Here is an 18,555-nt window from a genome sequence, read left to right as displayed (position 1 = left end):
TATGTTATGTTACATAAACTGTTGTTTGATACAAAAAGTGAAAATGCTGAAAACTTCTAAATTGATTAAAAAGTGATTTTGAGCCTTTTAATTTAATGTTACAAAAGTTACTGTGTTATTTGAAGGAGGATGTCTTTAATACAGAAATAACATCAATCTTATACCCTAGAAATGTATATATAACAAACTTAATAAATAACTAGATTTGAACTCGTCACTTTGACGAGTTTGGGTTATTCGCCGCAAAAACGCCACATGCCCGTCATACGTTAGAATATTGCGCACAGAAAAACGATTATGCCATTGTGACCTGAAGAAAATAAATTGTTAGTGTGCCCTCTATATACAGTATACACTGTACACTACATACAGCGCAGAATAGGTGAAAATAAGGGGACCTGCCTTTTATTCCAATTTTTAACATTATGACGTCATCAAAATGAAACATGTAGATATCAATTTTGTAAGGGAATTATCTGAGCAACAACATATCAATGTGTTGAAGAAATTTGGATACGTAGAATATGGAAGCACGCTCTTTTAAATATCTATGAACTATGACACAAAATATGAAAATACGACTTTTATAATTGAACTGGCCATATGATGATGTCACAACATCCGATGCGCAACATTTGTAGATGAATTTGTATCTACAATTCAACAGCTTCCAGAAAATGTTTTAATCATGAGTATTTCTTTTTATTCTGAGGAGCTATATAACATATTGAAATTTATTGGAATGATGAAAATAAGTGACCCTTGAAGTTATTCATGCTTTTGCACATGATGACGTCATAAACATTTTAAAAATGGTAAATCATGCGAAAGATATTGATTGACCTAGACAATATCAAAATATGGGGGAAAATGGAATACGGATAAGTGGAGATGCGGTCTATTAAATGACGAAAGAGACAAAAATCCTATATTTTATATTCGAGTGGCCATATGATGACGTCATAATGTCCGGTTAGCCATATTGATGCATGATCCGATATCTACAACTCATCAACTTCCAGAATATGTAATAAAAATAAAATTCACCATTTAGTTTAGAAACTATGACTGTTTAAAAAAATTCATAATTTTGACGAATTTTTGAACTTTTTTATAAAAAACGCATGCGAATTGTCCCATTCAAAGTTCTCTTATGACATGATTTTAAGTTGAAATTGTTTAAAAGTTGGTAAAATTACTAGAAAAGGCTGGAAAAACATAATTCATGCAAAAAAAATGTGTTAAATGCTACGTGCGCAACGCACGTGTAAAAATGTGCATGCGCATGGACATTTTTACATAATTGAAACGCGTAGAAAGTTGATTAGAAATTCATTTTTTGCATTATAAAATTTTAAACGTGCGTGCGCGTGTAACTTTCTGTGAAACGTGCTATTTTTTTTTCCACAGAGTGTTAGTGCATGATGTACATAACACTTTTGCTAAGTTTCAATGTAAATTGTTATATGGTTTTTGATGTTAAATACGCAAAATTTATAAAATCACGCGTTACTTACACTGCGTGACTCTAACGTCATATAACGAAGTTCCTGCACATCTACAGTTTAAGGTCAACCTTTTGACAAAGTTATACGATGTTATGTTGACAAGAGTTGGAGATACATAATAATATATTAACTCACTTGAGTGCTGCCCTCGTCCAACAAGGAAGATGTGATGCCGATGCTTCTTCATCAATTGGAGTTGGTGCCTTACGTTTGCGTTTACTAGAACGAACATTTCCAGGACTGTCAGCAACACCACTTACATCTGAACTGCTACTATGAAAGCTGAATTCTGTAAGAAAAAAAAAAATGTCAACAGTTAATTTTTCCTTCACCAAAAGGAAAGAATTAACATACTGGCTGCATCTACGCCTAGTCGTAGATACAATCTCCAGACTATATCTACGCCTATATAGCGCCCCCAACCCCCTATGGCTTTTGATAAAAGACTAATGTGTTATGATATCAATGTGTAAGCCAGTTGTATGGCTGCAGGGGTAGTGCCTGGGTCTAGCAACGTCCTGCTGTAGCCCTGGCTAGGGTTTGTGATTTACTATCAATGGTAATTAACAATACAATAAAAAGAGTGGCAATTTATGAGACAATACAAAAATACCATCAATAGAAGATCTTGCAAGAAGAGATTTCTTGTCACCCATAAACGAAAAGAAAAAAATACATTTGTATATAATTATATATATAAAACAGTTTGAAGGTCTAGTTTGAATACAATGATAATAAATGATTATTTAAGTTTTTTAAGAAAAGTTGAGAGAGAAAGAGTTACTAGTATCCAATTGATTCCAAATTAAAGGGTTAGAAACATAAATAAAGAACTAGTAATTCTTACAAAAGGAATAGTTAACTGAAACTTATGAACAGTACTTCTTAGACGTGTCACTAGTAGTAGCAGCAATTTCAATTGAGTCAGTTGTAAGCGTTCTAGTACTCATTTTAATGATTAAATACTGTTAATGGTGTGATTAAAGGTAAGAAACTTACTACTTTATGAAATCCAAAAGACTAAGAACCAGGCGTAATTGGTGTTGACAAAGTATAAAATATTTGTGGCGGAACTCTGTACGTCTTACCTTCTAGGTCGCATTGTTTAAATAAGAAGGGTTCGAAACTCATTTGTTTTTTTACTCACCATCTTCTTTGTTGACCATCATCTTTTCTTCACCATTTTCCTAGAGGGATGTTTTTCAGGTTTACCAGGGCCGGAGGCCCGAGAATAAGGGCCGGAAGCCCAATCGAGTAAGTAGGCGTAGATATAGCACAGGAGATTGCATCTACAACTAGGCGTAGACGTAGCCTCTTCGAAGAATTAATCTATTACTTATTATAGTTGAAAGGAAATAATTTGAACAAGTATAATTATATATAATTAATAAAAGTTCTATTTAGTAATACCCTCTTCCTGACTTTGCCCTGTTGCTGAAATAGTGCTGTCTGTCATAATATCATCTTGGTCTAAGCTCTCCTCCAGACGTTGACTGGCAAAATCCTTCATCTGCATGTGACTAAGATCTATACCACTTGTTTCAACCATGACAGGAGTTGCTTGAGTCTTTCAAAAAAAAGTATGTAAAATTATTTTTATACTATATTTATTTTATAAACAAAATTACATTATACTAACTATCAAATAATGTTCACAACATACCGGTTTAAGAACATGCGCTTTGCTCGATATCTTGCCAATATATGTGTCTACTGGCGAGTCCTCTCTACTATCAAATTTATATGGGTCAAATTCTTCCTCAGTCATTGTAACAGACACAGTTGATTCCAATTTTTTTGAAGTTGACTGTGTTTCTGAATCATTTTTGTCTGGTAAAAGGTCTTCTTTAAGTAAAATTAGTTCTGCAGCTGTCTGTAGAAGATCTTTCCCACTAGAGACCGTGTCCTGGAGTGTATCATCAACAATTCCTGAAAGACCCTCTTTTTCCAAGAACTCTTCAAATTGATCAACAAACGACATTTGCGTAGGTGTAACCTGTATTTGTTGATGGGTGACAACATGTGATTGCTGTTTCTGAGCGGTTTCACTATTCATCTCAGTCAAGTCAATGTCTTTAATAATAGATGATGCTTGTTTTGATTCAATGTTTGAAAACTGCTGAGGAGTGATTGCAATTGTTTTTGTTGATTTACCTTTAAAAAAAAATATTAAAAAATATCAAGGATCAATAGTGGACGGACACTATCTTTCTGTTAAATAATAACATAAATCAGTTATAAAGTATATAACAATATTACAGAATTAAAAAAATGAACTAGAATAAGAATACTACCTGCTAAGATTAATAAGATTAAACATGCTAGTCCAATATAGCTACCACAGTGCTTTCAAGTAACATGGCCTGTTCAGCAACCTGCTTAAATTGTTGCCTATAATTCATAATATCTGCATTACATTTACAATTTGGCATGCCAATTATTGAGTAAAACTTTCCTATTTGTAAACAAAGTTCATTTGGCAGACACAGAAACATAATTTTAGCAATACAAAAGATCATTGATTGCACTGAGAAGAAAAAGATAAATGCAGATGATTTGATAAGGATGTACTTACAAGAATACTGGGAGGCAAAAGGACAGTAAAATAAGTATAATATGTTAAAAAAATGAGACGGACGGACACGATGTGTTGCAAAACCAAGGCAGTGTGAAAATTGAAAAAGTTCCTAATCCAGGCTTACACTAAAGAAAAACATTAAATTTTATTGTTATTTCAGACCTTAAAAAAATGTTTAAAAAGTGAAAAATGATTTGTGGTAAAAATTCAAGAATTGTCAGCACATACTTATTTTTTCACAAACTATGATGACGTAATTTGTAAATAATTTTTAACTATCGTAGCGTTGAAATTGAACTCAGTTCAACTTCAACAATTGCAGATTTTAACGATTTCAACTCAACATTGACTGGAAAACAGGCTTTATGTACTTGTAGTGAAGATTCATATTGATGACATTTTAACGTATGTAAAAGTATATATATGGTATGGTACACATTAACATTACCTTGTGAAACAAACTGTAATTTTAAATGAGCTGGATCTAAATCATTAGTAGATGCCACTTTTGTATCTATAGCAATCTTAGCCATCTTGCTGAGGTCAATGGTATGTTGATTTCGAGAAGCATCATCAGCTACTGTAAACAAATATTAAGTATAACATTCAATTATAATCAGTTGTTTGCTCTAGTGTTTGTAAATATTTTATTATTTTCCCTTTACCAAACTAAAAATGATTTATAGTGTAATTATAATTTACTGTAATTTGAAAACTGAAAAATAATTAACCATACATGGTTTTACTGGTTTTGCACGAAACTCCAGCAAAGCTTTGATAGCAGAAGATGCCGATCGGTCAACTGTTGTTGAAGTATCATACTCAATACACTCTGTGTTTGGCTGGTTTCCAGACACTAAGTCAGCTGTTTGTAGTTGAACAGAAGAATCTAAAAAATCAAAATATTAATATAAATGAAGATTTCCTATAAAGTATTATTATGCTCATATATATTTGTTAAAAATGGCAAACAAAAAGACAAACCATTAAACTGTTAAAACAAAATAACTGTCTCTGTTTATTATTCTGTCCAAACAGTTGAGGCACAGTATGGAAAACCCAATATCTTGGTCGAAAATGTTTTAAATGATATTATATCATTATCATATTCATATCTTTAGCTTTAAAATAAAGGGTCATTAAAATCTGACATATATAACCAAAGTTATAGATATATTCAAGATTTCATGTAAACAGCGTTCAACAATTTTTTCACGTAAACAACTGACTTTGTTCTGTACCATCTCATTTCTTCATAGCAAGTTCCTCAAAAATTTTCCGCTGAAATGTTATTACACCTTTAAAAGACATAAACTTATAAATGAGAAACGTGCCACCTTCTCTGCTTGGCAATGTGATGTTATCTTTATCTATCTTAATAAGAACACCAAATATCATTCCTTGAGATCCAAAGTCCTACGCAAAGTCAGAGAACTAATCAGGGGTGGCTGCAAAAAAAAAAAAATCAGAAGAGCTGCAACGACTTGCCGATAGAAATAACAGCAGAGAATTCTATGGCGCCACTAAAACGTATATGGCCCAACCACTCATGGAGTTCCAATATTGGGGAAGGATCGCAAGGCAAGGACCAGATTAGGAAACACTGCAAAGAACATTTCTCTGAACTAATCAAACTAACAGGATCAGATGGTATTCCAGTTGAAATCTACAAGTCAGCAGGTCGTGAGTTATCCGAGAAACTTCTTCAAGCTTGTCTGGGAGAAGGAGACTCTCCCATCATTGTTACGATATCACAATGTGGATTCAGACCAGATAGAGAAACAGTGTTCATAATTTTCGCTACTCGCCAAATTCAAGAAAAGTGCAGAGCAACATCATCCCAGGTACATAGACCATATCATAGATAGTCAGACACTGTGGAAGGTCCTATCACGAATCGGATGTCCAGAAAAGTTCATCAAAATTATCAGATTCCTCCATGATATGACAGCTTCAATCTTAGTAGATGATGAACCACCCAAAGCTTTTAAATTAAAACAGGAGTTAAACAAGGATGTGTTATTGCTCCAAGACTCTTCTCAATATTTTTATCAGCAGTACTCCATCTTGTTAACTAGAGGCTACCACTTGGAATAGATCTCTATTGAATTGATGGACAATGCTTCAACTTAGGCCAATTGATGGCCAATACGGAGATAACCACCTAAACAGTAAAAGATCTGCAATATAATAGTCAGGCAAACTGAAGAAGACCACAGCTGACAATTAAATGAATGCTTTCAATTATGCATACTCTGCATTTGGACTGAAGCTCAAGACCAAAAAAACGGAGATCGTGTATCAACTGAAGCCTGGATTGGATCTGGATGAACACCAACATTATTATGCCCGCATCATAGTTGATGGACAGACCTTGAATAACGTTTCACATACCATGGTAGCTGCCTCTCATCTAAAGCAGACATAGATGATGAAATACAGAAATGACAGAATGCAGATTTCGGACGTCTAAAACAACTCTACTCTATGGCTCCGGAACCTGGGTACTTACAGTCGGCATCTCAAAATTCTTGAAAATTACCACCAGAGATGTCTCCGAAGAATCCTAAATATAAAATGGACAACAGCACACTTGAAGAATGTGAATGCACCAATATCAAAGCCACCATCATAAAAAATAAGCTTCTGTTGTTCCTTTGTTATGCGTATGGAAAATGATAGACTACCAAAAGCAGATTATGTTTGCAGAGCTATGTAATGGAAAGCGTTCAAAGGGAAGGCAGAGAAAACGCTACAAAGACATAGACCGTTGCCACACAAACTCTAAATTTGTGACCATTAAATATTTATTATTATATACTAAAGTAACATTCATATTTCATATCAAGTATTTTTAGTCGCGTGCGACACGACTCTACAGCTCAGTATGTCGGTCCGTTGGTTGGTCGGGTGGTCAGTCGGTAAACTTTATCATAAAGTTTTTAAAAACATATTGATAAAAACAATTTACCATTATCATTATTATCTGCTTCTGTATACTTGTTTGTTAGTTTACTTGGTGATACAGCAGTAGTTCTCCTTACTGTTAAAAGTCTTTCTACATCACTTGGTAATATTCTATCTTGTGTGGTAAGAAATTCTTTCCCATCTTGAAATGTTATACTAGGTTTGATTATCACCTTTAAAAAGAAATTGAAATATATTATTGAAATATAAACAAAACCATATATTTCATAAAATTAAGTTCAGGCATCAGATGTATGGTTGAAGTTAATACAATCTACTCTAGTACAGGAAAAAAAGGAAAGTCAATTAAATCATAATCTTAAGACTATAGTTAAACATTATAAAACATGAAAAAAATATCTACATAAAAATACCTGTGTTTTAATTTTAGAATCTTTGTTTCCTTTCAATGCTCCCATCAACTCAAGCATACTGCCTTTATGAATCACCTGACTAGAACCTTTTGAGTACTGTGGTGAAGGAAAACGAATTGATGAAGTGATGATATTTGGTGCAGTCACAGATGAGCTAGATACCATGGATATCCGAGGTCTGGTGATTGACGATAAGCTTCCATCTGAACCCTACAAAATCAAATGAAAACTTTACATTATATCTGTACAAATGTTATGGCTTTAAAAATCATATTTACTTATTGACAAACTTACAAGAAATTGAACATTACTGGTAACAGGGATTGTTCGATGAAGACCTTTGGATGGCTGTCCTTTTTGTACCACTATCACATTAGGCTTGGTGATACTGGATGTAGTTGATGAGTAGGATTTGGTAATCATTACTAATTACAAATAAAATAAGTAAAGGTTATAAATTGAATATGGGAAAACCCCTTTTTCATTAAACATTTTCTTAACCTAAAGAAATAATTACACTGCATTCATTCAAATGAACAGAGTTATGTGCAGCAGTGAGGCGATTACTATTATGGAACATTTATTGTGAAGGAGGTTACTGTAAAGCCCAACTATTTCGCGACTTTCCTTTTTACCTAAAGTAGAGAGGCCAAATACACAAAAGTCCTCTATAAAAAGTTTGGGGGCATTTTTTAATAGCAGGCAACCATGTTGAATGTATCCTTTGTGGGGTGACAAAAACAATAGGGGTGGATGCCATCTTCAGTTTTGGGTTTTAAGGTCAGTTTATGTGGTCAAAAGGTCAAACAAGGTCAAACTATAGGATTTTTTTTTTATTCACGAACGGAAAATCAACATATCTATCCAAAACATTTTTGAACTGATGTTTCATATTATAGTAATTATGAGATAAACATTTTATTTTACACACAAAAACAAAGGAAATGAAATACAAAAGTGCCATTTTCTCAAAATGTTGTTTTCACCTAATTTCACAGTTTTATAATAGACTTTCCTCAGTCTGTTGTTAATTTGTCTTTTTTATGTCAGTCAGCATTACCATTTTTGTCAAAAAAATAGGTATTAGTAATATATAAGTACTATATGTATGAAATGCCGTATGTACCAAAATATTGATCTTTTACTATAATAGTATTAATACCTATAAAATAAGGTAATATTGATTTTTTTTTTTTTAGTGTCTCTGTTTTAGAAAAATCTCGAAAACATATATGACCTAATGCACAGATAAGCAAATGCGTTCTGTTGAATGTGATAGTGTTGAACGAAAAAGAAAAAAATCCTATTTTAAAAATTCAGGTAGCCATATGTCACAACATATTGTATGGCACAATTGTACATGAACTCATATCTACAACACATTGTTGGGGGTCACCTTTTATTCTGAAGAGATTCAAAATTGGCATGTTTCTACACAAATTTGCATTAAATTGCCTATAAACAAGCGTACGATTTTTATAGCTTGACGTGCACGTGTGTCGTATTTCACATTTTGACTTTTAAGTGAAAAAATGACTTTTTGCATTAATGCTGCGACAAAATGTGCAAGTGGCGCGAACAAAATGAAAAATGTTGAAACACTCAAAATGGCCTGAACCATGCTTTGTTTTGATTTGCTCATGTCATTGGAAAGATTGTCACTGATGACCTGAAGTATAGTAAATATGTTTATAGTGTTGAATTGTGTCTATCATCAAAATGAAACATGAAGATAACAACTTTGGTAGAAAAGACCATATTAAATTAAATACGCTCTCACTTGAACGTGAAACTATGACGAAACAGATGTAAATACTACTTTTTAACTTTGACTGGTTGACGTCATGACATCAGGTAGGCAAAATATGAAATCATATCTATTTATCATAATATATTAACTTAAAATTTGTATTGTTTTGTATAATTGTCAAATCATCATCAAATAAAAACAAACTACAGTATTCTCACCTGATGAAGATTTTGAGCTTCCAACATGAGTGTTTGATTTTGGAGTAACTGTTATAAAGTTGCTAAGTTGGCTTGCAGATTTAGAAAACTGTGGTGAAGTTGTAACTATTCTAGCTCCACCAACAGAACTTATCAATACCTGTCCAGTAGAACCTGTTAAATATTATAATCAAACTGTTGTAATTTATATGATTTCTAAAACTTGATATTTTTTTTACATTACTGTAAGCTACAGTCCTGGATTTTAATAGTATTTTACATTGCCAATTATGTTGAAGGTAACGCAAGTAAAAACAGACTACAGGTTTTAATACCTGTCACACAGGCGCAACTTCGGACATGTAAATTATTTGAACCATCGGTGAACAAAGGGAAATAGCCACAACTGTACAACTCTCAATAATATGTAAAAATAAATTGAATAACAACGTTTTACAAAACAATTGTTTTCTTTCTGAATACCGGAAAAAAAAATTTTCCCACAAAAAAAAACACCAACCCAAATTTCAAGCATTTTTTATAATTCTGACCATCTTTGCAAAATGAATTTGGAAAAGTTTTACTTACTAGTTGTGCTTTAACCGTTTATATTATTCAAGGTCAGGGTAACATTTTATGTCTGATTTGAATAATTACAGTATTATAATTATATTGATTATAATTATTATGAAATAACAAAACTTTACTAATCAAATAATTTGATTACATGTAAAACCATCAATATCATAGTTTGGACAACTTTGCATTTATTTGGTAACTAATATGCATATTGAAATGTTGACCTTTGACCTTATGTCAACTGATGAAATGATGTATTCGCTCTTTTACTTTGCGTATGATTGATTAAAAGGATGAGAAAACAAATTTTTATTAAATATTAGTTTTTATTTGGTTTTGTCAATATTGACATTTGACCCTTAATCACAAAGGATTTTTTTTCATAAGGTGATTGAATAGACACCTATAATCATAAAAATTTAATAAAAGACCAAATTGTGTTTCAATAAATGTGTTATAATACATAATACATTGTTGTAATTGGTCAATTTTGAACTTTGACGCCTTATATCTCGAAAACGCTTCCTATCCTGATCGATTTGTCCCCTTTCGGGTGGTGATTCCCCGCTCCTGCCACCGGACTATATTGATTTAATTCAAGTTTTCTAGAGAAACCATACCACGAAATGGAAACGAAGCATTTTTATTACCAAACGCTATAGGCTCTGGGCCTTAGCCTGTAGTTAGGCAGGCCTACTCGGGCGTAACTGTAGGGTATAATTCAAACTCAAAGAATTTTTAAAAAACAATACCTTTCGAGGAAGCGCGCGAGATCGCGATCAAAACACAGTACTTCGTAGGCTTTCGATCGAAAAACAATGCCTCATGTGTAGGCTACGAAGGGTTATGCGTGGGAACGAATCAGTAATTAATATTACTAATTTATAAAACGTAGAATATAATAGAAATTTTGGGTTACATGAACAAAAAGCTTTGTATTTTGATATTAATTTTTAATTGACGTCACTGGTTGAAATTTATTTTACTCCCACTCGAGCTTCCTAGAGATGTATCAACATCATGTGGTGGGGAATCACCTGATTACATGAACAAAATGCTTTGTATTTTGATATCCATTTTTAAATAAATGAAATCAATTGTCATTGTTTGAAATTAATTAAATTTATTTTATTCAAATCGCAAAATCAATTTTCATGTGTGTTTCAGTATTGGCCGTTTTCACAATGTTGTTTACAAAATAAATAACGCTCAACTCCCACTCAAGCTGTCCAAAGATGTACTGTACTGTGTGGAGCACATGGTTTTTACGTTCGACATCAGAATCAGCCGTTTGATGCGTCACCAACAACATTTTGTGGGGAATCCTGCAGATTACGGGAAAAGATGCGGCTTTGTATATTTTTTAAATAATGCGATCGCCACTTTTTGAAATGTATTCAATTTATTTCACTCGAATCGCGATCATGTGGACATAGGAGGGTGTTTTCCAATCGTGAAATCAAATTCCATGTGCACTTCAGTATAGGTCGTTTTTAAATTGTTTATGAAACTCCCACTCGAGCCTCTCAAAGATGTAATGTGTGGAGCACTTGTGTTTCGCACTCGATGCGTGACACAACGCCATGTGGTGGGGAATCCCCGGATTATGTGAACAAAAAGCTTTGTATTTTGATATGTGGCGATCAGTCAGGCATACAAAGTGGGAAGTCAATTATAAATAAACAGCCTCAAAACAATCAGCTTCCAAATGGTCTTTCTCAAATGTGTTTCGGCATATAGCAATATTAAACACGTTTGGATGTGTTTTTGCTGTTTGGAATAATTTGTAATTTATATTATTGTTACTCACCACACTAGCTCACAGGCAGGGTGGCACAGATTTTTTGGAATTCTGGTAATTGTAATACTTACCACACATTGCTGTTACTGGTTTTGATGACATGACCGTTGACGGAAAACATGTTACCATGACAACAGATGTAGAACTGGAGCCAAGATTTATAGCTTTAGTGTCAACTTTACCCAATCCTATAGACTTTGTTATTTCCTTTATACCTAGAAAATGTGGGCAAACATTTGGTGACTTAAAATGATTTAATATGGTTAATGATCTTAGCTCTGACTGTGAAAACAACAAAATAAAACAATTTAGTAGACTAGAAGGAAAAAACTATGTTAGGTAGAAATGTTTACTTACCCGCGTCCTGCTTGGTCGTTGTTGTTGGTTTTTGACCAGGTAGTAATTTACTCTGAAGTGTAGCAGGTAATAATGACTGACTTACTCCTTTAGCTTTACCATGTACTTTTGGCCATTTGAATAAGGCAGATGAAGCAGAATTTGCTAAAAAAGCAAGGTGAATTATGCATTATCATCATCAATCAGGTTATATGCATGGTATCATGTATATCCTATCCTGTCATAGACGAATTAAATCTAGTTACAATGTAATGTAAAAATAAAAAAATGAATTTTAATTTGAAAAATATGGAAAGATTTTTCCCAATATGGATTTTGAATGAACACTGTACAACACATCACAGTATAATATTGTTTATGATTTGACTAGAAAACTAAGCCAAAGAAATGAAATTTAAAGAAATTAAAAAACAAAACTGTAAAAGTAGTAGTATTACTTGTGAGGGGCTTAGAGCTTGCTGATACAGTGTTTACTGGTACATTTTTGTCTAACTGTTCAGGTGAGGTAGTCATACTTGACTGCTCCATAGAGGGTGACACAACAGTTGCAGCCATCCTGTTCCGTAAATAACTAGTTGAAAATTGAGATTTTAGATAAGAACTAGATGAATATCTGGATGTGTTGAGATTCTGTGTTCTTTCAAGCATTGCAGATTTCAGATGAGAACTAGTACTGGATACAATGATTACCTAGTGATCCAAAAAAAACTGTAATTAGTTTCCTGGAAATTTATACAGTATATTTGATAATACATTGTTGGATATTGTTGAAATTGAGACATCATACTTTCAAAGCGTTTATTCGTTCATTCCAAATGATGTTTTATGGGGTGAAGGGGGATTTTTTTCGTAGTGGGGTTCACAAACAAGAAGGAAAACAACAACTCAACGTAGAGGGTGCTTTTTAGCTGTCACCATTCTTATATGTACCTGCAATTTTTGTCTCTGAAATTCCTGTTTGTGATTGGCATTTTGTTGGTTTTGTGGACGTCTGTCGCTGTTTTAGTATAATTAATGTGATGTATTCTGTGAAACAAATACCACATAATGTGGTTATAAATTGAAAATTGACCATTAGTTCGCTAAGCCTAACAAACTACTGCCGCCATCGAACACGCAACATTTACCAGCCAGGCCTTGCCTGCCGGCACTAGGTTCGCCACAGGTTTTTCTTCCTAGAACTGTATCATCTATATAATTTATGGAGTATACATCCCACCAAATTCTCCTGATAAACAGTTGCTGTTGGAACACATTACAAAGTCTATTAATAACCTGAGACACCCAGACACTGGCTTCTAGCCCCAATATGTCGACGTGCCCATAACTTAAAGCAAATTGTGAAAGAACCAACGCGAGGGGATGCAATACTAGATATTCGCAACCCCCACATTATCTCGCCTATAGGTGCTAGCGACCATAACTGTGTCCTGGTGTCTGCGCTTACAAAAACGAATAGCAACAAAATCGAAAAGCGTATAACAAGACCAATGACATCACACAGTATTGAAGGATTTGGCTGCTGGATAACTACCCATGATTGGAATGAGATTATTAACGCTGGTACTACTGAGCAGAAAACGCAATCTTTCTATTTAACATTGACCTCCGATGTGAACACTTTTTTTCTGGTTCCTTAACTATGGATTTCACATCAAGCTAAGGATCTCATTTTGAAACGGCAACGCAATTTCTTCAACCATGGTAAATTGCTGGAATGGAAATTCTATAGAAATACTGTATGGTACAGAAAGTGATCCAGAAAGGCAGAAGAAACATCTATAATGAACGTTTATTGAACTTGAAAGCTACTGACCCTTGTAAATGGCACCAAGGTGTTCAAATGCTGGCAAACAAAACTAAAGCCCCACCTTTTATTAGTATTGATAATATCTCACATGATGATTATCCTAGAATAAGTATATTTGTACTATTTCGCCGTGACTTCTCAAAGCAGACCAGTATTGATGTAACTACCCACGTACTTACCTGCCAAAAAGACTCCTAATGTATAATAATGGGAAATGTACAAGCAATTAAGAAATGTTAAAATAAACAAGTCACCAGGCCCTGATAATATGCCTAATAGGTTGACAAGAGACTCAGCATGTGAACTAAGCATCCTTGTGACTAATATCTTAAACTAGCAGTAACCCTTGCTCCGCACGGTTTTTTCTGCCTTATGTGGGTTATATACTTTGCATGGGCAAGTATATAAAAGCGCACTCTGATAAAAGTACTTTCACAAATTATTAAAATAACAAAAACAAATTGTATCAAGAATAAAATTCGGAACTACTGCATAAACACTTTGACTGCCAAACACAAACGCTTGACTGCCAAACATTAATATGGACACTATATTCGGTCTGGACCGTAAATAATTTACTATTTGAAAGTAACTAATCTGGAATACGAAACAACTGTCAAAATGGTACCTGTCGAGACAGCAACATACCCCGTGCATCACAGTAGCGCGTAGAGCGATGGCTTGGCGCGTCGTGTAACGGCCGCGCTAGCTAGGCCGCAGAAGCATTACAAAGGTTTTTCTGGATTGGCATGTTTGTTTGTTATCTGAATACAAAATAATTGTGTCATTTTGAATATGAAGTCTTTAATTTTATTATTTATTATTGTACGTATACCCTAATTGTTTCGCTTTTTCACTAAGTGACCTGTTTGGAAATGGTATGGATATTATCATCAGTTTACTAGTCTAGTTGTAATCAAGGCTAGGCCTAGGCCTATAGTTGCAAAATGATTCCGGACCAACTTTAGCCCTGGTTGACTAGGCCTCGTGTCTTTACTACACCTATGTTGATTTTGGCGAAACTTCGACATAAGATTTATATTATTTATAAATGCAATACATTTTCAGATAGTGAATTTTTTTTATAGGCCTATCGATGCCGTGTAAGTAATGTTAACTTTGTTTGTTGATCTCACCAGGCGATAATTTCATATTGTGATGTCTTGTTTGCACAAAATCGCGAATATCTCGACGACTTTCTTGCACAAAACCACGAAAAAACTAAAAAAGTGGGTTACATTTAATTTACTATTACGATTTACATATTGTGATTTGAAAATCATTCTTGGTACCATTGTAAAGCTAAAATCTTTATGATTATTTTAGTCTAAATTACATATCAATCAGATCACATACATAGTTTCAATTATCAGCTTAAATAAAAACATCGAAATAGGCTAAAAACGCTGGCGGTGGTAGTTTCTAACTGGAAAAACCTCTAGCAGTCAAAGTGTTAACGGCCATTCATTTTGTTATACACTATCCATTCACTTTGAAATATATGTAGACTAAAAAATGAAAGTAATACTGGATACTTTTGACAGTTCAAACTTTGCGAAAATAAAAGACGCTAAAGGAAAATGGTGCTGTGCGAATTAGATGATGCACGCAAACACCAACGAAAGTATAAAATGCCAAGCTATTTATTTTGGGTGTTTTTCGTGGTGTATTAATTATTTGATACATAAATTTTATTTCAATGGTTTTGATATTTTTCAGTTTTTTTGTGTGGGAGATTTGTTAGCTATTTGCTATTACTGTAATTAAATTGTGGTCTATTATAGCATGGAGCTAATTTTATAGCTCCATGATTATACAGTAGTAGTAACCCGTAACTTTGTCTGCCTTAATAATGATGATTAAATAGTGTAAAAGCACAATACTGGATCAAATGGGATATGAAAGTGTGAAGTGCATGAGAGGTGCACGTTGAAGTATGTATATATATCAGTCGGCAGATTAAAACCATTTTAATGATAAAATATGAATATGAATTAAGTTATATAATAAAATAACTGCAGCTGCTTACGGACACAAAAAGTGCACATCTCGAAATTAAATGATGCGCTCGGACACAAAAATTGTGAGTGTATTTTTCGTTGATATTTTGTGGAAACACGACACCCATTTGGATTTGTATCAAATATTTGGGGATTTCTATTGGGAAATGGTAACCAGTTTGCAAAATCTGTTGTAAAGAAAGCTAATTCCAGGTTGAAATATCTTTGGCGTCAATCTTCATTTATAACAAACATTCTTGCAAACTTCTGGTTCAACTCTTAATCAACATATACTGGACTATGCTTCATCAGCTCAGTTTCAGGGAAATAGTCAAGAGTTAATTAGATTTATTTGAATACTTGAAGCCAGAAGCCATGTTGAATGTAGAAAAACATGCAAGGTATCTACAGTACGCAAGCCCGTAGCCAGGGTTTTTTTTTGTATGGTTCAAACGAACTCCCTTTTCCTGAAGTGGCCTTTCAAACTAGAATAGACCTAGCCCATTGTGCATTATGACAATTTCTTGGCTATTCTGTATAGCCAGAAGGAAAATTTTACTTTTATTACTTCTAGGCTAATAAAAAGGTAATACCACCGCTTCCAGTGTATTTTCAATTGCCTTTTTTATTTTACCAAAGATATAGTTTGTGATTTATTTATAATACAGGTACCTATGTTTGCCATCTCTGGTCGACAATTTGCTTGACTCCTGCGTTTTACTCCTGGCTCCAAATTCTCCAACAATATTATATTAAATGGATTATTGGCTAAGGGCCATACTGTTATGATTATGATTGAGTATATTTTTTCAAAATGTTCTCACATACGTTTTTAATATTAATATTGTTAAAAGGGCAATCAAGTTGTTGGGGGGTGGGGTACACCCGAGGGGATTTCCCATAATGGAGCGAGAATTTTTACACAAAATCCGCTGTACAGAAAGAAATGAATAAAGATTTATACAAGATTTATCTTAAAAGATCACCTAATTAGTTCAAAGATTTAGATAAGCTTACTCTACCTTTTGTTTGCCAATTTGAGGTTGTGGTGAAACTGGTAGTGCCATGCTTTTTGTTCCTGTTATCTCTACTAAACCCTCACACACTGCTGTTGAAGCGGAATAAATCTGTGTGTTGTTTGGACCAACCATAATTGGTTTTGTATTTGATGTTAAGTTAATACCAGCCTTTGTTTTCTCAATGATTGCTCTGGACTGTGATGACCAAGAATTTGAGCATTTTCGTTTAAGACAGTTTTCAATACTGTCAGCATCTTCAGATCCTGTGAACAAATACAAGAAAAAAAAAAGGTTCAATAATGCACACAAACATCATGTAGGGTTTAAAAAACTTACTACCATGAGTATTTTCTTGTGTGTGTAGGCATGTGAAAACTCAGTTTTCAAGAAATCTCGAAAATATAGACCCCATAAACTATAACAATATTACGTTATATGGCCAGAGACGTATAGGCTGGATGCTGTCTGTGGGTGTGAACATTTTAAATGCGGGCTGATCTATAACATTTTGAAAAATAAAGCTTCTAGGTCCTGGAAATTGGACTTATAAATTGATATTATATGAAACGACCAGCCCGCCATAATTGTGGTGCTAAGAAAATTTAGAAAAATAGAGTTGGCAGGTCCCCGGAAATTATACTTGAAACAAAATATAAGTCCCTTCTACCATGAAAAATAGATAAATAGAGCTGCTAGGTCCCTGGAAATTGCAGTTTACTGAAATATGAAACGAAATTATAAGTCTATAGGACCAGCCCACCATGTTTAGGGTGGAGCTAAGACAATAACAAACTTAATATTATAATAAATATTGTCAATTTCAATGATAGTTTGTTGATGGTAAAGCAATGCCTTGCATAAATCTTTGACTTGTCTCGGGTGCCTCGCAATTAGTTATTAACATCCATAATAAAATATATACAGTATACAGTGTAGCATTGGTGAAATTACGGGACCCACATGTTCTAATTTTTTGGTAATGATGATGCTACCAAAACCAATCATGAAAATGACAATTTCGGAAGATAATTATTTGAGCAAAAATATATTAGATTTGGAGGAAAATTGGACACATAGTAGCGCGGTACACGCCGTTTTAAATTAGGATAACTTATAAGCTTTGTTAAGGTTCCCCCGTTCCCTTGACTTGAATTTGTTTTAATTGTTATCCTTTTGTATCTTGTATTGTACTATCATGTCTCATAACCACTGTGGTTCAGTCTACAACACATCAAATTCCGAACAATTATCCAGTTTATTGTTTTCTCCATCTTCAAACAACCCAGATAACTTTACCTCCAATATTGACCCTGATTCACAATTTTTTTCAAATAGCAACATGAGCACCTCCCAATATTACGATCCTAATGAATTTTCTGTATACTAAGCGAATGTTTCTCTACTATCCATTTTAATTCAAGGAACATTTTAAAACATTTTGACGACATGAAACAGCTTTTAACATTACTTAATTTACCATTCGATGTAATTGGCGTAAGCGAAACATGGCTTAAGTACGATAATCCCTTGGTTCAACTCCCCAACTACCATTTTGTCTCTAATCACCGAACTCATAAAGATGGCGGTGGGGTTGCCATGTATATTCGTGATGGTC

At 33.7% G+C, this 18,555-nt stretch overlaps 1 protein-coding gene across 1 annotated transcript in view; it reads right to left on the bottom strand.

Moving 5' to 3' along the window:
* Nucleotides 1-18,555, bottom strand: part of LOC140048700 (BRCA2-interacting transcriptional repressor EMSY-like) — a 54,289-nt gene that overhangs the window by 6,494 nt on the left and 29,240 nt on the right. Inside the window, exons 6-18 of the mRNA XM_072093470.1 lie at nt 16,944-17,203; nt 12,549-12,801; nt 12,112-12,255; nt 11,826-11,969; nt 9,396-9,548; nt 7,722-7,852; nt 7,428-7,637; nt 7,058-7,226; nt 4,823-4,975; nt 4,535-4,666; nt 3,172-3,662; nt 2,919-3,075; nt 1,644-1,797 (exon numbers count right to left, since the gene is read on the bottom strand). Of these exons, the coding sequence (XP_071949571.1) occupies nt 1,644-1,797; nt 2,919-3,075; nt 3,172-3,662; nt 4,535-4,666; nt 4,823-4,975; nt 7,058-7,226; nt 7,428-7,637; nt 7,722-7,852; nt 9,396-9,548; nt 11,826-11,969; nt 12,112-12,255; nt 12,549-12,801; nt 16,944-17,203 (2,551 nt within the window). The remainder of the gene's footprint in view (nt 1-1,643; nt 1,798-2,918; nt 3,076-3,171; nt 3,663-4,534; nt 4,667-4,822; nt 4,976-7,057; nt 7,227-7,427; nt 7,638-7,721; nt 7,853-9,395; nt 9,549-11,825; nt 11,970-12,111; nt 12,256-12,548; nt 12,802-16,943; nt 17,204-18,555) is intronic.

Source organism: Antedon mediterranea, chromosome 5 (genome assembly GCF_964355755.1).
Source record: "Antedon mediterranea chromosome 5, ecAntMedi1.1, whole genome shotgun sequence".
NCBI lineage: Eukaryota > Metazoa > Echinodermata > Crinoidea > Comatulida > Antedonidae > Antedon > Antedon mediterranea.
This window is presented reverse-complemented; position numbering and strand designations above follow the sequence as displayed.